The sequence below is a fragment of the Plectropomus leopardus genome, chromosome 23 (genome assembly GCF_026936395.1).
Source record: "Plectropomus leopardus strain MGB_pleo_1.0 chromosome 23, ASM2693639v1, whole genome shotgun sequence".
Taxonomy (NCBI): domain Eukaryota; kingdom Metazoa; phylum Chordata; class Actinopteri; order Perciformes; family Serranidae; genus Plectropomus; species Plectropomus leopardus.
In genome coordinates this window covers 18,835,844-18,862,500 of record NC_142198.1, presented here as the reverse complement: position 1 = coordinate 18,862,500, position 26,657 = coordinate 18,835,844, and the positions used below count along the sequence as shown (strand labels likewise).

General features: G+C 39.8%; 1 protein-coding gene across 1 annotated transcript in view; it reads right to left on the bottom strand.

Annotated features, from left to right (window-relative positions):
* stim2b (stromal interaction molecule 2b) overlaps positions 1–26,657 on the bottom strand; it is a 56,487-nt gene that overhangs the window by 29,174 nt on the left and 656 nt on the right. Inside the window, 1 exon segment of the mRNA XM_088074056.1 lies at positions 988–1,118. Within this exon segment, the coding sequence (XP_087930182.1) occupies positions 988–1,118 (131 nt within the window).

The window sequence follows — 26,657 nt, the reverse complement described above, 5'->3', positions numbered from 1 at the left end:
GATTGTTATTTAAAGTGTCTGACAACTAAAATGTTTAATATAAGAGTAAGATCCTTACTGTTTCACCAGTAACAGCCCCAAACTCGTAATCGCCAAACGCAACAAACTCCATTTAAAGGATCCGTAATTTTAGCGTGTATAGAGCATATTTTCACATCTAAATGGGTGAATTTTGGGTTAATTTCAACCAAACCAGTTGGTGATTGGTGCAACAGTGGAAAGAGGAACAAACACAGCTTTTTTGAGTTTTACTTTGTCTCTGTCGACTTTAAACAAAATGTGTTTTATGATAATAAAATTGTTATGTTATTTTTTTTTTATTGAATCTGGTGGCGATGGCAATTTCAAAGCTGTTTGTGGTTAAACAAAAGGATCTTACTCTTTAACAAAAAGGTCTATGCCCGAGTGGTTACACTGCAGTCTGTTTTGCTGCTGTCATCTGCAGCACTCTCACTCCATACGAGACCAATTTAAAGGATTTTAAGACATTTCTAGGATTTAATCCTTTACTCTCTTTTAGTCTGGCGTTTATGTCGTGTCTTACTATCAAACGTTCATGGTTTTTACTTGATCTAGTTTTTTAAAGATCCATTTTTGCTTATTTCATATGTTGTTCTTGTTTTTCGTTTCTTCAGTCCAAATGTAAATCACATTTAATTGCATTTTTTGTTTGGAAGGTGCTATATAAATAAGATTTGATTTATTAACTGACATACAAACGTATCCCACTGTTCTGATTGATAAAAAGTAACATTTTTATGCATATGGCAGCGTGTTCTTTGTATGTTTTTTTCAGTTTTCCTAAAATTAGATCACAAAAAAATTGCAATGTATCACAATATATTGAATTGTAACCCCTGTATCGTGATTCGTATCGTATCACCAGGTTCTCGCCGTTACACATCCATAGTTGAAACGTTAGTATGTTTGCACAATGAAAGGCTGTAAACCAGCGTGTGTGCTCCAGTCCATTCGTTAAAAACTCACCTCCACACTCTCGTTGACCTCGATTCCCCCGTCATTGTCGTCATCCAGCTGTTTGTGGATGTGCCGCAGCGCCTCCAGACTGAAGCGGTCGGCCTCGCCCATGCATGGCGGCATCACTTTGAGACAGGGGTCTGCAGGGGACAGAAAGACCAGGTCAGAGGTGAAAGGTCAGGTGAAGGTTAACAAGCAGCCAGAGGACATTCACACAACAATCAAGTCCAATTAATGTCAGGAGCAAACAAATCAGCCGCTGGCATGTATCCTCGTTTTTGTGTCACTTTTAATTACAATATATATTTTATGTGTGGATTACGTGTTTACAAGCAGTAGCTGCATCTGTAAAAGCTAACTTAAAAAAAAAGCTTAGAATACAGATGACACGTGCTGCGAGAAAGAGTTTCCTCGTCACAGAGAGCAATAGATAAGAACGGGAAATACATGTAAAATGTTTGCGTATCAAATAAAAAACAGTCTACTTAGCATATTTGTGACATCACAAATTCACAGAAATCCTGACGGGCTGTTTAACCCCTTGAAGCTTGAGCATATTGAACTGAGCAGTTGAATACTGGTCAAAGGTCACTGCAACATTTTACACAAAGTCCAAACTTCTTTAGAATTGGATTTGTGTTATATTTGTGACATCACAAACTCACAGAAATCCTGACGAGCTGTTTAAAGGCACAGTTTCTGAATTCAGACTGAGTGCACTTTTCTGTGGATTGAACTTTTCGATACTTTCACATTATTTATATAGCCCCTTTACCTGCTTTATATTAAAAAAGAAATGAAAATCTGACTTTTTACAACGTAGGACCTTTAAAGAATATTCAAACGATGTGGTCTTTTACATAATTTAAGTCTTCCAAGAACAGCGAACACTGCAGGACAGGTTTTCCTTCTCGGGTAATTTGTACCACACCTGCCCTCCAGGTATTTACTAAAATACACTGCACTTCCTTGTGTGATTTGGAGTGAAGACAAGTTATGAAATGACTTATGAAACATCGCTCCTGGTAGTAACTCCTACGGCACTGAAGATGCATAACAGGTCAGTAAAACAAGTTCACTGTGACTCACAAGGGCCTGCACTTGAACCTGATAATTGGGCCAACAACTCCTTCAGTCATCTGAGGTAAATATTTAATGTGTAAATATAGAGCTTTGGTGTGTCTAGAGCAGTGATAGTCAACTTACGGTCCGTGGGCCAAATCTGACCCCTGATAGGGTGGCAGGTGGGCCCCCAACCATTTTCAAATTCACAGTAAGAATTAAGTTATTCACACTAGGAATTGTTTTTGTACTTTTAGTATACATAAGGTGCCAAAGTGCATAAAACGGCATCAAAATAGAGCTTATTTATAAAAAAAAGTGCGAGTGGAGGATCCCCTGCACCACTAACAGAGGTCCTGGCTGAGCCCCTAATGTCCCAAAATCCTAAAAATGTTCAAAATCCTAGAACCGTCCTAAAATCCTAGAGATGTCCTGAAAGCCTAGAAACAAACTAAGTCCTACTAATGTCCTAAAATTCTAGAAACTCCTAGAAACACCCTAAAAATCCTATAAATGTCCTAAAACCAAAGAAATGTCATGATATCCTAACAAACAAATTAAAATCCTGCAAACGTCTGTGTATGTATGGGGCCACTGGCACTGGCCCCTGGCCTCCTGTCATATTGCAAAAGTGGCCCCCAAGCAGAGCAGGTTGAATGTCCCTGGTCTTAAGTGAGTCCACTTATGGCTGCTATCACAAATATCTCAAATAAAGCATCTCAGCCTCCGACAGCAGCCCACAGTCAGCTCCTGCTGGACTCACTCGTGTGCTGTTGTCATTCCTGCAGCGTCCCCAGGCGTCCCCCACTCGTTTTTATTCAGTCCCCCTCCTGTCCCACTGGGGAAATGAGCCCATTACTTCCAGCTTCCAAAGCCATGGACAGTTTGAGCTGGACTGGAGCCAAACTGTCTCAATGGAGCCACAGATCACACACACACACACACACACACACACACACACACACAGACACACAGACACACAGACACACAGACAGACACACACACACACACACACACACACACACACACAGGCACATTCAAACAACCACAGACACGCAGGGTAAAACACACACACATACAGACACATACAAGCTCAAAACCACATTTAAGGAAGATTTAAGTCTCAATGTTGGAAACAAAATGACAGAAACAATTTTTAAAACCTATGACTGCTCATTTAATGTTAATCCAAGTGGTGCCAAAGCCTCGTCCAAACCCAACAAATAATGATGCTCCCAGTTTGGCAACAGTTTCAGACCACACACAGCAGCCAAGGGAGACACAACACCACCCAAACAACAAGTGCACAGCGGCACACACACCCAAACTCGTGCAACACGCTCTCGCATCCAGTGTTGTTTCTCTGTCAGAGGACGACAGAAAGGCCACTGGAAAAGGCCCAAAAGTGCAAACAAGGGACATTTTTGTAGCGTCAAAAATGCTGCAAATGCACAAACTTAATTTTTGTCACCTGCACAAACTAGTGGAAATGCTCCAAAGGGTGAAAAACCGGAGGTCACCAGCTCGGCCGGTGGAAGTTTCTAAGTGGACTTGTAAAGGTTCTTGCATGAAACTTAAAATTTTTGTTGCAGTTTGGCCTGTCATTCATACGACAACAGTGTTTAGGGGGCCTAAGTTTTGAAAGTCTAATCTTCTGAATATGCAAACCTTCTGCCGCCACGTAAACTAACAAAGTGCGGATTCTGTGAGACATCACAGCTGCACTTTGTACGCAGTGTTTTTCTATGGTGTGTAATTACAAAGTTACACTACCCACTACTGGCCTGGCGTGCACACTACAGCTTTTTCTGTTGTTTTTGCGAAACCGTTTACACGAGAATCGTTCTCACAGTGTTATCATATGAATGCAGATTTTTTTTAAAACGCAAAGACTTTTCTGTTTTCTGTAGGGCTGTTCTCGTCCAAATGTGGCTTTGATATATCCATGTCGTTATGGTAAATATGACCCCGGAGCCAGCAGCTGGTTAGTTTAGCTTAGCATAAAAACTGAAGGTTAAGTTAAGTTAATCTTAGATTCTAGATCCAAGCTTAAACTGTCTTAAACATACTTGTACACGTGTATAAGTAAAACTATGTCTGTAACAAACCCGTCCTTTTACATCGCAAAAGCACACTATATAATAAAAAAAATCACTTCTCTAAAATACTGCAAAAAGAGTTAAAAATAAGCAGCATCCATAATGTACGGTGCAGCGTATAGGCGACCGTATGGCATTTTCTGCTGGTTTTTGATGTCGTATCTGTTTACCGAAACAAGACTTGACACGTTAGTTATAGACTTGCCACTTGGCAATCCGCAGAAGAAGCAGAAGGAGACATTTGATTGGACGTGTGCCCGAGCTAAGTTTGGATGAGGGGACACTGGGGAGGATGTCCATGTCGAATGAAGACGTTGGCAAAGGGCTGGACTGAGTCCTCACGTCGGTTTGGTGCCAGATGCTGGATAACACCGTGATCATTTGTTTCTGTGTGAAACAGATACAGGACGTCGGGCGAAACCTCAGTGACTTTAAAATCTCCACCTGTTCACATGATGATGTGGAAGCGCTGAACTAAACATTTAACTGTGTTTGACTAAGCTGCTGCAATTAGAAAACCAGCAGCCACTTCCCGATATGACCGCACACAGTTTGACCTTTACCAAACTGCCTGGTGTATGAGCACCCATACTGTAAATCCTCTAAACAATGTGCACTACAAAAAGACACACTGAGGAACAAAACAGCCACAAAACACTGCCAACACTTATTTTCCAGCTTCAGAAGCAGAATTATTTTTCCAAGTAGGTTTTCAATTACAAGGAATTTGCCTTTCTGTTTGGTGCAAAAGAGAGATGTATTAAGAGGAAATAAAGATACAAAGTACTGCAAAAGTCAATAATATAAATACAGAATAGAAAAATTACAATAAAAACATGAAAAATATACTATAAAAACACTACAACATAAAAAATATGTACAATATAGCCATTTCACAAAGGAGAAAACTGCAGTTCTGTGCAGGATGTGCAAAAGTTAACAGTGCCGCTAATACAATGTCCAATATACAGAGATAATAATTCAGAGTGTACGTTTAAGCTGTAATTGGTAAAAAAAAAAAAAATGTTTCGTCACATTTGCTGAAATTGTCACAATATCCTGACAGAAGTACGAGGCAGATAGAAAGTGATTCTAATGGCATTTAGGAGAAACTACCGTATATGTGAATGTAAAAAACTGAAGGACTTTCTCAAGCCACTGTCAACTACTAAATCAATAAATATAACTATATATATTTGTTTAAATACAAAGATCATGTCAAACTGTCAAACTCTGCAGCACTAATCAAATAACTTTAACTGCATTGCCTATTTCTCATTTTACTGCTCAACAGTACACTAAATTATTTTACAGCTTCTTTCAGGCTGAGCTGCTCAAACACACATCAAATCGGAAACTAACTGATGTGATAGTATTGAATCAGCAGTAAGTCATATGATTTCAGCTCTATCTGTCAGTGTAAAGGAAAGATTATCAACACAATGTTCTTTTAAATCCGCCTTTTTTCAGCAGCGTTCGTCTGCCTCCACTCAGAAGGCATCTGATGCTTGAGAACGAGTTACATAATGCATTTGCTTAGCTCGCCAGTGCAGTTTACATAGCCGGTTGTTTGCATAGCATGCATATCTATTCGGCTGTTTGGTTGTTTAAACAGGTCACAGAACTCAAACATTTTTACTTGTGTTTTACATACTCAGACGGCTGCACATCCGACCGTGAATCCCACTTTAACTTTGTTTTGCAGAAAACATCAGAGCTGATAACAGCGTACTTTTACAAACAACTTCCTGTGATGTTTATCTTTTTTATTTTGAATTGTCACTTCTTTCTATACCGGTGGCCTAATTCTGTTCTGCAGGCACGCAGAAGAATTCATGAGCCGACTTCTGAAGCTCATCGAGGAAAAGATAATTCGGAGATTGAAGTTTTTTTTTAAAACGCTGTCATTCACTGGGAGTATTTAGGCTGTGCCACCTGGTGTGCAATTCAGAAATATGACAGCAAAAGCCTCCCAGGTGTCCTGTTTTTGAGTATGTTTGAGTATGTTTAGGGAGCGCTACAATGAGGAAACATGTGACAGGAAGCGGCCGTCGGTGACCCCGAGCATTCCGGGGGGACGCTCGCAAAATCAAAACAGCCGGGAGAAGCAGTCCCAAAAGATGACAAAATTGGAAAGCACTGGGTTATTTTTAACCCATCAGGCTCCCAGTTGTCAGGATGTAAAAGCTCAACAATGGCAGAGGTCTCCCTCACTCAAACACACACACACAGATGTTAATCTCACACACACACACACACACACACAGCAGGCAAACACAAGTACAATAATTCACTTTGCCATAACTCACAAATGCGCGCGAGCTGTCACGGAGGGCGGCAGGTTTGGATCAAAAGAATCTGATAACAAAAGCGATTCGCTGTCAGCTGCCGCCTTTAAAGTGAATCCCAACACTTCAAAAATAGTTGTTTTTTTGCACATTATATGCACGTCGTTAGGAAAGTTCGGTCTCTTTTCTCACAGAGCTGTGACAGGAGGAGCAGGCAGGGAGGAGTGTGTGTGTGATGTGTTTTACGGTGACTTTTTGGGGGACTTCCTTGAACCTGATCCCTGGAGACACACGGACATCATTTTTTAAATGACTGAATGGATACAGCAGACGAAGCTCGCCAACCCTGCTGCATTCTGGGTGTGTTTGGATGTTTGACGTGCTCACAGAGTGTCAGATAAATACATTTTCACGCAGTTTTGATGTGTTAATATGACAGAAGTGACAGGTATGGGAATAAAATTAGTTTTCTGCATCTTATTCTCAAACGTGCTCTTATTCAGCTCACATCAGCGGGATGACAGGGCTGTACTTTTAGGCAGGGAGCGTTCCTGAGCTGATTTATTATTCTTAATCGTCTCAGAAACATTTTCGGAAATTCCTGTGAGATGGTTCATCGTAGACCACCACGGGAAGATAAATGGTTTGGAAGTTGTGGACAAATTATGCTCAGCAAACGTGACTTAAATCGGCCTGATGGTGACACTAAAAAAATATGTTATGGTCTATTAATTTGGGGACACTAATCAATAAAAATGTTGTTTCTGTCGACTTTGCATGAAATTTGTTTTATGAGGATAAAATTACGCTTAATCTGAAGGAGTCTTGGGAGTCTGTGTAGGGATCTTTTCCTTAATGTTGTCAGACATTTATGATAATAATCCGAGCCCTGTTTGACAAAAACAAGCACTTTTAGTGGACTTAACTGACGCTGCATAATTGCCCTGAGGAGTTACATTGCAGCATGTTTTGTGCAATACTGGATAAGTTTAAAAACTGGTGTCTCGATTAGTCACTTACACAAGAAAACATGGGGATAAAAAGAGTCCAGGATGAAACATGTCAAATTTACCCTTAAAACCGAATGTGCACAAACATAATAAGCAGATTTTTAAGTTCTGCCTAAAAAACACAAAGCCCTGCAGCTGCTCGTTCCCACAGAAAAGAGATAACGGGGCTCAGACAGGCTTCATGTCAGCCTCCCACAGAGTGAGAAAGAGACACCTCCCGTCTCCCCCCGCCTCACGTCAAACCCCAACTTGGGTGAGCAGCCAGATCCAGTGTAAGAGTATCTGGGCGTGGGCAGAGGCGACGCGGAATTAAGATCGCAGGATATGATGGACTGGACGTGCGACTCCGGGGAGCCCGAGTGGCCTCTTCTTACCCGCTCATGATGTCTCCGTGTCCTCAGCTATTTCCTGCTCTCACACAGACACACACATTGTCTCCCTCTCTCTCTCTCTCTGACCCGAGTACAGCCGACACGTCAAAGACGCCACACGCATACAGCATCTATTCATACACAGTCTCAAGTGTCTAAGTCGGTGCAGAACGGCGGTAAAGGTGGCGGCAGACTGAACGAGCGCAGCAGGCTGAGGTAACGCTGAAGCAGACTGGCGAACATGTCAGTGAACGCTCCACATAGTAAAACTAATCAGAGTGAGCTCACTACCACACACACACACACACACACACACACACATCAAACAATATTAGTCTCTGCGGTGAAAGCCTAATTACGTCAGAGTGTTGCTTTATTAACAATTTAGGTTCAGATGACAATAAAAAGATTAATCTATTAGAGTAAAAGGGCTCAAACCTGTCTTACATCCCATCATGCATACACTGTTTCTTTACCACATACAACCACATAAAAGTATACAGTGTGAGTACTTAATTAGGCAGCTAAAGCCTGTTTGTACTTTCAGTGCTTCGCTCAGCGCTTTTACGTGATGTTGGAAATGTCGAATTATTGTCTTAGTGCGACTACAACTGCACTTTTAAAATACATGTAAAAATGTTAGTCTAACCAAAATTACAAGCCCCATGTATTCTTATAATAATAATTAAATATATCTATATATATATTGTGTACATATTCGATTTTAAATTTTGCATCTTTGTTTTGCTGTTGTTCCTGTACAGAGTCCAGGACGCTCTTCAGAATTACTCCTCGTATAATGTATAGGATGTGATTCGTATGTTAAGTTTTTGTTTTGTGTAGTGTTTAGGATAGGTTAAATACTGAAGACAAACTTCATTTTAAAGTACACAAATACAGAGAAATGACAAAGAAATTATAAATGAAAACAAATCTTATAGGCATTTTAAATCTTAAATTTAAAAATGTTCGGTGCTTCTGTTTCACAGTGCTTTTTCAGGTATCCTCTTGTATTGAGTCTATTCTTATGCACATTTATGTTGGTTTATAATTTAATTTTCCTTTATTATGACACAAAAAGCATAAATGGCCCTTTTTCAACCACAATCTTAACAACAACGCTGTAGAATAACACAATCCTTGAAAATGAGGCCTTTAATTAAGTGATAAACATGTGCAGCGTAATCTCGTCGATCTCAGCCAAGAGCGGAGAAAAGTCTGGCTGAGTTCTTCCCGAGTCACGTTCAACACACGCTCCAACAACCCCTAATTTATCCTTTCTCCTGTCGTCCTGCGCAGGCGAGTCAGAGGTCAAAGCTACAGAGCCGCAGACTCTTCAGGCGCACCTCAGCGTCGCACCTTTTCCTCTCGGTGTCATTATTCGCTACACGACTCCTCCGCTCTGATGTAACAACAGCGGCTACAAGTTGAGGCGACCTCCCGCTCTGATGTCAAACAGTATATTACCACACCGTGTCGGCCGTGTCAGCAGTTCATTAGATCCACAGTCGCCGCGCCAAACTGCTATCAGCTTTCACGCATTTATGATGTATGCACTTACCATATGGACCATAAATGAGACGTTAAGTTCATTCTTGTGCATTTTATTGCAGCAGTCACGAGTTAGTTACGAGCTCCGGCTCGCTTGTTTGACTCATTCTTATGTGAAAGTGATTAAAGCTAAAAATCCCAATGATGCTGCATTTATACACCTATTAGATGCTCCAAATTGTGTGAAAGCAGGAGGAGGGGGGGGGGAATGTGATGTCGATGTGTCCCAGACGTGTCCCTGTAGCCAGCGCCCATATGGCAGTGTCATAAGTCAAGCTGACGGGTCAGTATTAAAGGCGAGTAAATAAAGCTTCTGGAGAGTCTACCATTTCAGCTCATCAGCAGCCATTAATAAGACACAAATATCATTAGCCGCCTACAAATGCCGCCAGCTAGTGCAGAGCGAGAGAGGGGTGGTTAGCTGAAGAGGAGGAAACAAGATACAGAAAGTGCTTGTATAATATTCTCAGTTTGCATAAGCTGTTAAAATGGACATGTTAAAAACTCCTGTTTGTTGTTCGACGGGGTAACACATGAAAAAGCTCGAGGTGGCTTTAATGGAGTCGGCCAGCAGGAGGGAAAAGTTCTGACGGCAAACGTCTCGATCCGAAAGTCAAACAAAAGATTTCTCCGTCTTGATCCGCTTGAAAAGAAAACTTATTTATTCGCCATGTTTGAGCTTCTGCTATGTTGACAGGTGAGCTTTCTGACTCCGCAGGGTGCCCCGGGGCATGGCAGCAGAACAATATCATCAACATGCAAAACACACAAAGTGGGAGTCCAAACTTTTTTAACCCTTTGAAGCATGAGCAACATGGCTTTTCTTCTAAAAACATGGAAAGAAGGGGATAGGCAACTTTACACGAAATTAGTAATAATAAATAAATATTTTTCTTTTAAAAAGTTGGAAATTAGTTTAAAAAAAAGTAACAGAAAAAATAAAAATAAACAAACAGAAAATGAAAAACGTTGTAAAAAAGAAATTTAGCGGAAATTAGTTAAAAAAAAAGAGAGAACAGAAAATAACCTAAAAAATTGTGCTAAAATAAAAAATAATACATTTAAAAAACATAAACATTTTTTCTGTAATCTTATTTTCAATATATAATTATAAGAATTTAAAAAATGATTTCATAGTCATTCAATAACTTTCTCTCTTTTAGCTAAGTTTAAGGTCATTTTCTTTTCATGTTTTATTTTTTTATTTTTTACTTTTTCTCACTTTTTTACAATAAGTGGGACATTTCATTGATTGCTGTTTTTCTGTTTTTGAAAGAAATCCTGTCTAAAGGGTTTAAATACTTGCAAAGGGCGTCCAAATACTATGTAATAAAACTGATGTCTATCTAGGTTTTAAAGGGTTTATCTGCATGCATGGATGGTATTACTTAAGAGCCACCTACGGAGAGAAACGAGTCCATCCAAAACAAAGTCTTGCAAAACCACACACACACACACACACACACACACACACACACACACACACACACACACACACACACACACACACACAAACACACACACACACACACACACTAATCTCTATGTGTCCAGGCTCAACATGTCTCGACTAAACCTGATCCACCCTGAACTCTATTGTCTTTGTTGCAATATGCAGAAGCAATGAGTTATGCAAACAATAGAGGAGGAGCTGGACCAGCTCCGGTAACTGCAGTAAAGGAACGAAAACTTGTGTGTCTTGTCAGTATACGAATAAAAGGTCTGACGCATGCATTCAGGCTCTACGGCGCTCAAAGATCTGACTTGAGCGTTTCAAAAGAAACACGAGAGGGTGGCGTTTTGTTGGAGAGGACTGTGGGTATAAAAGGAAGGTTTGTTTGTGTGCAGAAAAACTGGGGAACAGCAAAATACTGCCATTCGTAGATAATATAAACTATAAACTAACTAAATAATTCATTCAGACTCCCAAATGACTTATTATCTATCTATTATTATCTAACATTACAAAACAAACAGATTCATGCAGCGGTGTGTTTTAAGCTGTGCTGCGTTATGTCGCTCAGTTAGCTGACACTGTGCGTTGACGTTAAAATGGGGCTCAGATACTAATCATCTGATATTTTTATGACCAAATACAAATTTTAGGTGACACACACCCTCTGTGAGGAAGTGACCACAACAAGCAGCACTTCAGCTGCAGCTCTGCAGCTCTGCAGCTGAACGCAGCATTAACGTAGCCTTAAAGCAGATGCCACTAATAAGAAGGATTTTCTGAAACTACAGAACATTTAAGTTTGCACAAAAGCCTTTTTACTTCTCTATTTATATTCACATAGGCAGCTCTTCCTCTTTGACTCGTTTGAACGTAGTAATTTCCGCTGAAACGTGGTATCCCTTAGCCATCGAAACCACCTTAATGAGCATCAGTAATCCTCTGCTTAGGCCACAGCTTGATAAAGAGGGGTCAGATAAGGGGGGGGGGCAAAACGTGTGGAGGCCCACCAAGTCTGATCTGAAAACTTCCAGAAAAGGAGACGCTCCTTGCGCCTCGGCGTCCCAGGAATGTTTAAAAAACAGCCCCGAACACGAGGTGTGTGATGTATGCTCGAGGAAGAAAAGCAGGAGGAGAGAGGATGAAAAGACGAGGAGAGGAGGCCGAGCACTCGTTTAATTAGCTTGCTCGGCCTCCGACACGCTCCTCTGGATACGGGGTTAATGGATTGAATGTCTACGAGAAGCGAACCGGGGAGATGAGATCACAGGCTGGACTTTAAAAGTTAACGATGAACAATGAAAAGCATGATGAGAAGTCCACAAAGGAACGGGCGCCCGTGTTCCCGAGCAGCTCGAGAACATCCCTGATTACAAAGCAAAATAAATTCTGTTTTTCTAATTCATGCGCACAAGAGTACAGAAGATGCAGACTGGATAACCCCGACCGGGATTAAGTGTTTCTCATGTGTGTCGCGGCCTCGGGACATGAAAACTGAGGGTTAAGACTTTCCCGTGGGACCTCTGAGAAGCATCTTTTTTAGGGTTTGGTACCTCACGTTCCCTGACCTCATCACAAAATGAAAAACACAAAACAAAAACAGAAACCAGATGTGTATGGAGGCAATTAATAGCTGCAATCATCTGAATCTTGAAAACTGAGTACTACATAATATATTGCAGTGAAATACGTTAATTCGAAAAGCATCTTAATGATAATTTTTGTTGTTTGAATTCCCCTCTGAACATTTTCTGGAAGAGATCGATTCTCTTGAAATGTACTGAGGGCCTTTAAAGCATTTCAGTACAACCCATCAAAATACTTCTGATTGATATACGCAGCAGTTTAAAAAAAGGGGACGATATTTAAAAACTATTTAAATGGTCAAATTCAGGCCTAAAAACTAACTGAGTGGATAAATTTAGACAACAAAATTCAAGATAACAAAATCGAACTTCTAAAATCACTGTTTCTTTACCTTTTGTCCTTGATAACCTGAAAGCTCACCGTCATATTTTGATCTGTCTTAAAATTTAAGATGAGTTGCAATTTGATTTAGTGAATTTGAGCAACTTTATTTTTAAAGATTAATACTGAAAACTTTAATTTATATCTCAATTAGCTGAACTGTAAAAACTGAACCTATTTTTGTGGAAATTTCAAGAAGCAGAATTTAGGACTTTGATTCTCTGCCCAAACCTAACGGACCCAACCAACTGGGTTCATTTTTTAGCGTTTCCCCAGACTTAATCAAGTCAATATTTCCATGTTAGACTGCTCTATTTTCATATTAATTCAGATTAAGAGTGAGGTGGTATTCCTACAGAGTGCCCCAGAGATTACGTTTTTCTGTAAGCTGACGCAGCTTCGCTCTGGTTCCCTCGTCAAAAAGCCTATGAGATTTTTCCATTAGATTTTGGATTATTGAAGAAAACAAACTCTAAATGTTTGTGATACTTGCCAGTAAAATGTAATCGCCAGTAAAAAGCTAATGCTAACTGCCAACTCATTACCGGTGTTAAACTGCCAACTCATTACCGGGTTTAGGACCCATTCCTGAGGTTCTCTGTAGTGCCCTGAATTTATGAATGGCCAAATTTGTAATTTTTTACATTATTTTACAGTTTAAATTTCCGTTTTTTTTCTAGAGCTTAGGACCAAAACTGGCGGCGTATTTTGGCCTCTGGTTGGGCTCATGTAGGGTTGATTTCTGGGGGCCGATCAAAGCTCCAATTTGAATTATATAAATTTCAATATGGGTTATATACACAGGTCTTTGGCACTGACAGCACATTTCAACATTAGCTTTCAGTCGTGTTTTAATGTTACAGGAAGTGTTCAGTTGCTTATAAGATTCAAAACATTGTGGCTATTGTCTGCATCGATAGATGTGTTGCATCTGACAACTTGCTGCAGCTTTAACCACACAGATCTTTCAGATATGACGGATCATATTACAGCTGCTCTGTCATAAAAGAAGCCTGATCTCGTTAGCGGCATGACAACCATGAAGAAAAAATATTTGCACCTTGAATTTCAGCAGGTGAAGAGGCAGTTAAAGAAACAAAGTACTGCTCGCTGCTCTCGCTTCCTGTGAGATTTATTGCCACTAACGTTTACATTTTTGGATCTCACATTACCGGAGAGTCGTTGCAGATGTGTATAAATTGTAACTTTCAAAACTCCACAGCTCAGACGTCTGCATGGCCCTGAAAGAGAAGGATTTAAAATGACATTTATGTGAAGGAAAGGAACATTGAGAACAGCCTGTTCAAAGTTTCACTGCTACCTTTAAACCTAAAAGCTTCGTCAAAACAAGCCGATGTTGGTGTGCTCGGCGCGCAAGGACGCACGATTTTTAGTTTCATTTTGAAAAGTGGCACTAAAGGATAAATTGGTTTTGGACGTACAGTGTCTCCTTCGGACGAGTTGAAGCAGACAGCAGGTTTGGCTTTCTGCCACCTTCCTGTGTGAGTCTTCCACCTTCCTGCTTGACGGGATTCTGGTATCTTTTTTTAAACTGGGACTCCTAAATATGGACACCAGTATAGAATCTAAAAATAAAGGCCATGCTTTAGACAATAGCAAAGTCGATTCATGGATTTAATCCAAATAAAGACACTGATCAAAGTGTCCGCAAGTGATGCAATAACCTTGCAGAGGATTAACAAAGGAGGTTACCATCTACCTGCATCCAACAAAAACTACTGTCTCAGAGGCGACACACCAATCAAACACGTTCCTGAACCTGTAATTAGGGACATGCACAAATATTTTGAGAGGCTGTTGCTCTAACCTGAAAAAGGGCAACCCTTGGTGTTAATGCTTTTCAGTGGGCTGTCATTACGGTAAAGGTAAAACTTATTTTTTAATACTATATGCAGATATAATATGAGGTGCGTCTTTCATTAATTGAAATATTTGTTTATAGTAAGTTATTAGACTACTTTAAAAATTCTCATTAAATTAATTAAGTAGGAAATGCAGATCATATTTAAGCAGCGGGCTGAAAAATGAAGCAAAGGTACCAAAAACTGCAGTTCCTTAACTGGCCACTTAAGGCTGGCTACAAAAGTCCCAAAATGACCCCCATGTTAAAATGCCCAACTTCACAGCAGAAAAAACATGTTCACAGCCTGGTGCAAAATACAGTTTTAGTCTTTAAAGCAATTTTTAATATTCATGACAACTTGACATCTAACACTTCCTTCTGTACTCCCATTACAGCACAGGTCACAATATCACAGCCCTCCCAGATACGTGGATTATATATGAATTATGGTGCATTAATTTTCGTAGGTATACGTACAAACAGGCCGAACTGCTAACTTCCTGTTTAGCACTCTGCTAACTTGAATGGAGATGAAGGTTTTTAATCTTTATGCTCTCTAAATGTTATCAGACCAAATGGATCAAATCTTGACACTGATTTGACCGGTTTTAACGCTAAAAAACCCCACTGATTTACAGACGTCTCTTTCACCATGTAAGTCAATAGGAAGAAGTGTTTTTGGGCTGCAGGGTATTACACTGTTTGGCCTCTACACTTCCTGGGGGCTGGCATCACTTTTTTCTTGCTCCGGAGTCAAACCTTTTAAAAAAAAATTAGGTGATATGGTGATTTAATTTGGTTTAACTGTAGCAATTATGGGCTACTCTTATATGTAACAACAATCCAAAAACAAAACAATAATTTCGTTTTACTCCAGAGGGGCAGCTAAGCCAAAGAGCGCCAATGGGCCTTTGGCAACTTGAGGCTGTCCTTGTGCCGGTCTTTGCCTTTGACGGCCCTTTGACCCACTTGCTGCAGGAGAGGCGGGAGAAGAAAGCAAACGAAAGTCATTCTGTTGCCATCAGGTCCTCTGATGTGTAATACAAACTGGGCCCAGTTTGGAGCACATCAAGGGGAGGCTAAGTGGCTCCTGAGAACCCACCTGTTGGTCCGGACATGCTACTGTTAGCAGCATGAAGACGGATTAGCAACTCATCACAGCCTCACAGCGCCCAAACAAGACACGAGGGACAAACTGCTCAACTGCTTGTTTAGTAAATCTTCAACCTGAGAAATGTTATAATTAACTTTAAACCTGCATTAATTGTTTTTCGTTGACGTATGTAAAGGACAAAAGCTTACTTTTTGGATGCTTTTCTTAATTTATGACATTCACGTTTGAGTCTCCTTGTCATGTTTGTTCTCTGCGTGTATATTAGTTTGTTGTGAGCCCAGGTCGGATCAAGAATGTCGGTGGAGACAGACTCGAGAGGGGACTGCATACCAAAGAAATCCACACCGCTCTTTGCCCCTCTTGCCCAGGCCACCGCATCACATGCCCTCTGCCAAGGGAAAGTCCCTGAAATCAGAGGGGACTGATCCTCATGTCCAATATCTAACTTTAAATCCCGCCTTAATATATATAGATCGATTCCAGATTGAATGGAGAATCATCATCTCCCACACTTCGTCTCTCACGAGGAAACAAAGACCCTCTGTAAGGTTAATCTGTTGACTCTAACAAGAAATAAAATGTAGGATTTTGCTTCAGTAAACACGTGGCTAGACAGGAAATGACATGCAAAGTGAGCAAGTGACAATTTTAGGCTCCGTGAAGGGCATGGCATTGGCTTCTTCCTGTGTTAAGGTGACGAGTATTATCACAGCAGGATCCCGCTCTCATAACAGGACGAGTCTGTGACCCCTGTCAGTCTTTATTCTCAAACAGTGGACGTCTTTCTCTCTGTTTTAGAGACGCGACCAGCGATTAGTCCATTAATCACACAGTCGATAAAATGGAGATAAACGGCCCTCAAAGTTTCTTCATTTGTTTTTGTCTGACTAATACGACCAAATTTTCAATGATACAAAGTAAGAAAAGTAGCAGATTCTCACATTTGAGGAGCTTAAAAACAACAAGCATTTTTCCTTCAAAAATGACTCTAAGTAATTGCCAATAACGGTGGATTTATTTATCCGTTTCAGGGATACAATGAATCTATTCATCATTTAGTCGATAACATGGCGAGCCAAAGAAGATATTTTCAAATAGCTTTTTTGTTGGAATAATAAACAATTTTTAAATGATATAAAGTAAGAAAAGTATCTGATTCTCACATTTGAGAAGCTAAAAAAAATATAATTTATATTTTTATCATTTTATTTGACTTATTATTCTTTTTTTTTTACTTATTTTGTCTAGATGTTTATATTTATTGTATTTATTATTTTCTTTTTATTTTATAGACATTTAATGACTTTTTTGTTTTTTGCTTTTTGAATATGGTTTTGTCTTAATGTTGTAATTTTCTAGTCTTGCAAAACATGATGCATAGCTGTTCGTATTATCCTGTTTGTTTTACTGTCTGTTGATTATTTTCTCTATTATTAAACTGATCAGTTGCTTGGTCAGAAAATTGAACATAAATATCTTATTTTGTCCGCAACCCAAAGATATTCACTTAATGGACATAGAGGAGTTTATGTCATAAAAAAACTACTCAAACCCATTAATCAATCATCAAATTAGTTGGCGATTAATGGAACAGTTGACAGCTCTAGTTTCAACACGACCATGTTGGTGATATTAAACAGAGAACAGCCAAAGGCAGAGGAAGTGAGATAAAAAGCGGCCTCTACCATACATATGACTGTATGTTTTGGTGGTTTTTCCTGCCTGTTGGCACGCAGTGATGCCAGCTTGTGTGCATCCATCACGAAGGGCTCGCCCAGCCAAGCGCCCACGCAATGCCAGCTGAGGGATCAACACCTTAAAGTGTGGCGGAGCGGGACAACAATAGTCCCCTCTGGACCGGGTGAGGGCAGACGTTTGTGCTACTGTTGGCCGCTCGCAGCAGGAAACACTGTACAGCTGAGTACAGTGACCTACATCTCTAACTGAGGCGCTTTCTGCACGAGTGAATCAGCTTACTGGCTGCTGGTGTTGCGTGCTTATGAATGAATTATCTCGAATATTCTGGTGCGTTCATTGGAGATTCAAAAATATAAAACAAAGACGTGTGTCAGTGTTTGATATTAATCTGATATTGAGACGGTATTTGAGAAAAATGGCACGACTGGTAATCATGAACTGAAACATGGAATTAGGTAGTTTAAGGGGACTTATTGTGCTTTTCCTTATTTTCTGTCATAAACATAATGTCAGATGTTAATATTAAACATTGCCAAAGTTTCAAATAATGAGGTAAACATACTGTGGGCCAAACATTTTGAATACCCTGTTGATTCTACGTTCAACACAAGCTGACGTCAGCTCGTAATGGATGACTTCATATGGTCATCTGCTCCAGACGCACTCCTGCAGATGTATATTCAAACATGTGAAAAGGACACAATTTCTTAACAACGCATTCAGTTATGGTGAGCACTAAATGTTAAAATTACAAGCCGTCAACACGAAAAAAAAAAGTCTAATATGAATGATTGCAGTTTCGTTTCAAACTGTAGCGGTTTGGTTAGGTTAAAAAAATAAATAAAAAATAGTAAATAAAAACAAATAACTATTTGACTGAAATGTATGTAGATAGTGTAGTAGCATAAAGTACCTACTTAAAGTACTTTATTATGCAAAGTGCATAAAGTCAAGTAACTACGTTGACATTTGGTTCCACCTGGGACACAAACTGCACTTTTCTGTTTGAAAGTCAATGTTTGTCCTCATTGACTTTGCATCTGCATCATTTTCATGTTGACAGCAAGTAAAATTTACATAGTTCCTCCCCATCACCGTGTAATGCATTGTTAAGACTGCGTGTCCATTTCACGTATTTCTATGTGATCGGACCACTGCAATATGATCTCACATACAAAAGACCCCCTAAATTTAACCAATCGAGAACAGACTGGCTTTTGTCAAGGGGAGTCTTAAAGACACAGGAACTAAAACTGAGCTATTCAGACACTGAAGTGTTTTTAGCATGTAAACATGTTTGAGTAGAACGCGTAAAATATAAGTCTGAACCTGAAAATGACCATAAAATGTCCCCTTTAAGTCTTTGGAGATATCAAAAACAAGTAGAAAAAAATAACAATAGCTCCTCAATGGTGATTAGCGACTTAACAATGCCGCCACACCACTGAATCAGGTCACCGTAGACCGTCTCAGCGCCTGTTAGTGACTTCAAATCCGATCCCTGCTCTGGGCCATGACTGGTTACCGTGGGCAAAGTGGAGCAAACCATTAAACAAAGCCCCATTATCTCCCAGCTGCGCCCAGTTGAAAGTCAGAGTGTCCCGATGCCGCGGCGACAGATCTCGGTATAATGATGAAGAACACTCTGAAGCCGCCGCGTCAATGTCAGCAGCAGCCACAGCAGGGAGCAGGATGGAAAACACACATGGAAAACTTCACCCGTGGCTTTATAAATACACCGGGGGGGCCGTCTGTTGGTGACGGGCCTCATTAGGTTGGATCACAGCCCTAAAGCCCCTCATTGAGATGGGCGGCAGCTGTCCACTTATGGGAGAAGTCAACTCAGAAACTGAGCGGCGTCATTGCAGTAATGCAATGCAGGCCTCTCGTTTGAGGCTGTTAATGATAAATAACTGCGCCAATGCTGCTGTTTGAAGGGTGGATTTTGCATTAAAGCAGTATTAATTCATTTGTTTAGGTCACTTGGGTGCAGCGGAAACAAACTGCAAACACAAAACTACGGCAAACAGTTGCCTTTCTGCCCATCCAGCAGAGAAACATTATCATTCATTTGGATTGTGGCCGCCCAATGACCGTAGGTTAATGGAGTGCTTTTACTTCATGTCAGTTTAAATTTTTTCTTAAAAAATTAAACTGTCAGTTAATGGTGAAGCAAAATTAACAGAGACAGAAATCCTTATCCATTTGCCAACAAAACACACACAATTCTGCCTGAGACAGCAGATTTAGCTAAGGCTAATTAGGTCAGAGACGGACTGGAGTACAACGTCACATTATGGATTTATTTATTTATTTTATTTTATTTTATTTTATGCTGTTTGTCAAAGACAGTCTAAATTGTTTTTTTATTATTATTATTTATTTTAAAACAGATACTTGGGCAATATCTGATCAAACATTTTGGTCTCAGTGCATGGCTGCTTCCCCAATGCTCAATTATCCAATTTTATTAAATTTTTTAAATTTATTTTTTTGTAGTGGCCTTTTATACTAATTAATACAACATATATTTGCTTTTTTGGTCACTTGTATTCCACTAATTATCTGTCACTGGTTTTGTGCCGAATGTTTCCATGTTATTCATAAAAAAAACAATAAATGACTAAATAAAGAGAAAAATCAAATTTAAGTTGTTTAAAACAGAATTGCACAATAAGACAAAACATTTTTTCAATGAAATATTGGAAATAATAAAATGTAGCTTTTTTCCTTTTTTTCTTTCTTTTATTTAATAATCATTAGTTGCAGCTCTGCTTCTCACAGATGTAAGTGCTGTCAGGAGTAGTAGTAGCAGAGTTTTGGTGAAGTTTAACTTCTTTTTTTTGGCTCATGGGGAACCCCTCAGAACAGTCTGTTCTCGTCAGTGAGAGGAAATGGCTTTGCCTGTTGAGCCGTGCTCCGCAGAACCGGGACATTATGACTCGCTCCACGTTCACAGTGACACTCTGTCACTGTTAGCCCCCAGAGCGAACCCAAAACTCCCCCTGAGGCTCCGACACCACAGTGAGCAAGAAAAGCCTGGCTTTCCTCAAGCGGGCGTGTTACTTTGATCGAACACGGGCCAGCCGGCAGCGACGAAAGTATCACGAAATGCAAATTCCTGTGCTCCCTGCAGAACTTAAGCAAGCACGGGTGAGATAGGCAAATGCTGAAACTCCTCTGCAAACAGACTCTTTCATTAATGCGGTCGAGATAGCCACTGTCACCTCTGATTCATGTCAACAACATGAAGCGAATTCTCTCCAAACTTGGACAATCTCTGAAAAAAAATCATGGCGGCAGATCGTGCAGGAATAACGTACGTGACAGCGTGTGAGAGATCTACTCATGTTTGCTTTGCTGCTTTTGACAGCGTGTAATCTAAACTACAGCAGCCACTTTCTGCATCTGTAGGTTATGTAAAGCTTATGCTAAATGGGGGGCCCTGTATCTGAGACAACTATCATCCAGCCGGCACATTTCTCCAGAACTGGATGTTCCTTTTTAGAGGGAAGGGCTTTGTTTGTTGAAACGCCAAACAAGCTAAATACACCATTAAAACGAGGGAAGACCACGTTCACATCACCACTCGACCCATCCCCTCCACAAATGCTTTCTCTTTTTTGCTTCTGTGCATGTGCTGCTGAAATTTCTATCACCACTTTCTCTGTTAAGGTGCAGAGATGATTCCTATTGTTTCTATCTACTTTGAATGTGGCCCAAAAAAACTGCAGTGCATGCAAATAATTTACAATAAAGAAAGAATCCTATGCAGATGAAAAGGCCCAAAATGAGGAACAAGTTTTGCTGGTTAGGACTAAAAGACCTGAAACATGTCACATCAATGTACACGCTGAAATGAGTGTGACAGCAGCACAAAAACAACTCCATGTCGTGACATTTAAGTCAACTGGTGCAACTGGTTATCTGCAACAATAAAGTCAATCATCAGCTGTACCTCATGCAGATTTGTCTTTTAAAAAAATAATCAGCCAGTTAATCTGTTCATCTTCTTTTCTTAAATATTTAAGAGCGTTTTTCAACCGCAGTGAGGTGTTGGCTGATGCACAGTGACAGCTGGGTGCGGTTGCAGAAATGATCGGCAACTAGTAAAGAAATATTTCACCTATATAAAAAGGGCTCTCACATAAAACTAGGACGCCTGCGCAGTAGAAAGATGCAAATACTTTTAAAATTGGTGCTCGTGACCAGCGAAAACAGATAAAAAGGACACTTTTGCTCAAGAAGAACAAAACCTACAAGTACCAGAATGCAGTGTGCCACACCACACAAATGAATGCTCCCGCTGGTGGTGACGTAATTTGAACTTTTCCGTTCAACACAGTGGTGGCTGACTGGTAACACAGTGAGATAAAACATGTGTCCGAAAACATTTGAGGCCAGAAATTTGCAAATCAGAAAAACAAAATGTGCTGCTTCAGGGCCTTTCACACCGCCGCGCAGTGACCCCCTGACAACCAGGGTGAAGTAAAGTCATGCCGGGCAGAAATACAGTCTCTCTCTCCCTCTGTGCAGCTACCTGTATGTCCGCAGCTGCTTGTACCAAAGAGTAGTGTGAAAGTCAAGAGCACTCACTCCACAGCAAAATCTGGGGACCGAAACACCCACAGAAGTACACTGCACAACAAACTGGCTGCCCAAAAAAAGAAACAACTGCTCGACTTCAAGCAATTCCAGTCAACTCAGGGGTCTCTGACTGATGATACAAATCTCCCTAAGCCCTAAATACTACCCTCATCATTGAAAATTGGCAAAGTATCTCTTTAACTGGTACAATTATTTGTTGGAAAAATGAATATTACATGATCATCTCAAAAATAGTGAGTTCAAATTTCACATTTTAAATTTTTACACTTTTAAGCAAGGGAACTCTGAGATGACTCACATCTTTCGACAAATTGCACACTTATGTAATCACCCTCCACCAGCATCCTCTGCTTTATGTCTGAAACTGAACCCCAGCTTCTCTTAAACTCCCAGCCAGACTCTTTTGAAGATCCTAAATCACTGGGGAGCTGCCTGACCCACCAAATGTTAAAACCAACCCCCTAGGTCTCACCCCCTCACTGCTCGCAGCATGCCAAATGGCAGCTTTGAACCATAAACTGCTTCAATAACAACAGCCTCGACACTAAACTCAATTACCAGGGCTGGAAATGTTCCTCGCAGCTGAATGTGCGTGGCAGTCACGGGTACAAACCCTGTGTTTCTGTGTGCAAATACACCTACAGGCAAAGTTAGTCATTCCCAAACATGCATCACTCAACAATGTAACCTAGTTCCTGAATGTGCAAACAGATCCAGTAGGTGTTAGTAGTCATAGATGTGATTAATGGTGCCATGAAAGCCACACTATCTGGGTGATAATTACAGTGAACGACAAGGACAAATGCGCCACAAAAGCCCAAAACGTCTCCATTAAGAGAGACGTGCTGCAGCTTCAGAAACAATTTTACATAAGATATATACATATACACAAATTCAAAACAAATACAAGAAAAACACACAGCAAACAAGAAAAATGTGCAAACGCAAACACGTGCTGCAGAAACAGCAAATATAGAAACGTGGTTAAGTCAAAACACAGAAACAACTAAAACAAATGCAACAGAAAAATACATATATATATTGTTTGGTATGTACTTTCGAATTGGAAACGTTTCTGAATCAGTTTCACACACATTCATTCATTTGTGTTGACCACCACAATTACATCATCTAATGCCACAAATACATATTTCGAGCTGGGCTGATTATTAAGAGCACTTCTGGAATATGTATACCATTGGGTTATTTACTGAGCACTTGGGGCAGAACATCATTAAAACATAACCTTTCATCCTACTGGTTCGTAAGTCTACTTTCACTTAGAAACAGTAATCCATGTGATATAATAAGCTGTGAACGATCAACAGATCCTGAGTGACAAACTGCTGCTGAGGAAAAAAAGAGAGACACACAGGCATAGACAGACCTCCCATGCTAAATTAGCATGCTAACTTAGCTAAAATGCTAACCTTCACTTTGTTGCTGACTGTCTGACAGACATTAGTAAGTCAGTTACCTACAGTTACATTGGCCATAATAAGCTCCGGGTCATACAGGAGTACAGCAGCTAGCAGCTAACACCTGAGTGCAATGACTGAGCAATAGTGCACAGTATTTCCTATGAATACAACTTTTAAAGTTTGAAACTTTAAAACTGAACTCTTTTAGCCAGTTTTCAGAAGGACATATTGGCATTGTAGAATTTCTGCAAACCACGGATGCATTACATTTTAACATTTGACATGAATTTTTACGTTTCTAAAGTGACATCGTGCAGATTACATGCATATGAGCCGACTTTGTCATGGGGAGATGGAGGGGTCGGTAGACGGCGCGTCACCTTAAAGACTGCTGTTTCAGACCAATAAAACAACACGAGTAATTGTTGTGTCTATAATCGGCTTTTTCACCACCAAACGAGTATTTTTTAGGGATCTGTCACTGTGTTTCCACTGGGAATAGCACTGCAAAAAGATGTTTTCCACCAAGACATTGTTGTGTTTCATTCAAGCATTGTGCCATAAAAAGCAGTTGTTTTTTACCATGACATCACTGTGCCATGAAAAGTGGATGACATTTTTACCAAAATATCACTGTGTTCGCTGCCGGCATTGTGTTACAAAAAAAGTGATTATTTTAAGCCAAAACATGAGCTTTTCCTAATCAGAACCAAGTGATTCTGTGCCTACACCAAACCACACATTAACCAGATCAAGTTTCAATATATCCGCTAGATAATGTATAAACGCAACATATTCACGGTTTGCAGAAACATACAATGCCAACATTTATTCTGCTGATAGTGCCGAGATAAGATAAGCAAATATCTTGCACAGTAAAACCAAGATTAAGTTGCATTTAAGAAGCAAAACAAACACAATTCGAACTTCACTTGGGCAACTGTTAATCTATAAAGGAAACTCTGCAAACAGGAGCAACCTAAACACACACAGACTTGTGTTTTCCTCGCCTGACGCCAAGACCAGCAAAAAGGCAGCTGACCTTTCCACGCAGCCGGCTGGGAAATGGGTAACGCTGCGGTCATGTTTACTGACACTGAATTAAGTCACCACTATCCCTGCATCACTTCATTGTTCACAGGGAGACGTCGTCCCGCGGCCCAGTTTTACACTGTCGGGCTGCTGTTGTGTAAAAGGCCAAGTGTGTGTTCGTCTTTTTAATCAATATATCCCCAGTTAATTTTCTGAAGCTGCTTAACACTTGTACACAGACCGTCACGAATGCTTAACAGCTGTCTGGAGCGAGGTTTATTACTGTGTCGGTCAGCTGAAACAGGTCGCGTTAGATGAACATGAATAGAGTCTGTAGACTTTCATTTACTTTATGTTTGTCTTCAACTGTCTTTTGTTTGTGTTGGCAGCACAACACGGACATAATAAGTTATTTGTGCAAACAGTTCAAAAGAGTAAAAACTTTACTTTAAATAAACATCATAAATGTAGCTTCACCTGAAATGTGAATTATAATATTTGCATCACCTTGTGTGACAGTAAGAGTACGAGAGTGGAGTAAAGTGAAGTATATCTGCTGCAGGTTAAATTTTACAATAACACACTTTCCGCTGCCTTTGGTGGCTGTCGTCGTATATATACATATATATATGCACAGATATATATACACAGCTTTCAGAAAGGTGCACCACCAAAGTATTACTTTTAATCAGCAACGTAACAAGAAATGGCCAAAAAAATAGCAAGAAATTATTAAAAAGTAACAAGAAAGTTACATGGGAAAAAAAAGACCTCAAGTGGTAACCCCCCCGAAAAAAAGCATATAGAATTGTTGTTTTTTTTCTTACGGTAACATTATTTAAAATATATAATAAAGACAATTATGAATTTAATTTTTAAAACGTTTTTTGATGATATCTGTTAATCCTCCGCAGTAAATTTTCCGATCATTTCATTGTCACCTTTTATTTTTTATTTTTTTGACAATTTGCGGGACAATTCTTGCCTTGCTCATCATGATTTTTTCTGTTTTTTTTACTGAGGTCACTGATTTTCTCTGGTTTCATGGGTTTAACACAAAAATCAGAGTTATATCAAACTGCACAGAGCCTTAAAATAAGTAAAAAAAACTTAAAGCACAACCATAAACAAATCTCTGCAGATCTGTCGGAAAAGATTAGTAAGAATGTCAAGTCATCCTCTCCAGTTACTACAGGTACCCTGAGTACTGTGACTTCGGTCTCTGGTCACTTTCAGTTACACTGCCTGTGTTACTGATGAGGACTGAGGTCGTCTCTGAGTGGATAAAAGCAAGTGGTTTCCATGGTGAAAGCAGAACTTCAAAGACTATTAAAGGAAGCGATCTACATGTAAAATATCCAACACTAACAGACTGAAAGCTTACCAACGTATCAGCATGGCATCAATCTGATGTCTACAACAATAACCGAATCAGTCGGGTAGATTAAAGTGCACTGAATATACTGTAAGCTATCAGAAGGTTGAAGTTTTCAGATAAAACTATGGCTTAAACACAAACAAAGATGGCAAAATTTAACTGGTTTTAAAAGAATCCACTGGCTATACATACAAGCCTACATACATACATATACACAAGCATGTCTGCTGTAAGCATTTAGTTGTTTAAATTAAACAAAACTGCAAATTAGCTTCAGCTAGATCCCTTTAATCCATTATATCTATGCTATATAACACCCATTTAAACATTATTTTGTGTACATCATACATGAAATATGTTGCACAACTTCCATCATTTGACAATATTTATCCGTGCTGTCGCATTTAAATGACCAAACATGTGAAATCAAAGAAATAGTGTTTTTCTACACATTCTCACACCATGTGTTTTATATTTTGATATTAAAGCATTTAGTTGTTTTAGCCAAAATCAACCAAATCCTGCAAAATAGCTCCAGCTAGCTGCCATTTACATATGTTGCATAACTCCCAACTATGTAACAATACTTATCTATGCTGTCATTTTTGAATTATCAAACATATGAAATTTCCCTCACTATGTGTGGGCCTTTATATGACTTAAGTTAAAGCAACTGTCAAAATCAGGTACAAAATGTACAGAAAGGCTCACCAATCAAACAGACTATTTCAGACAACAGAGGGAGAAAACAGGTGTATTCAC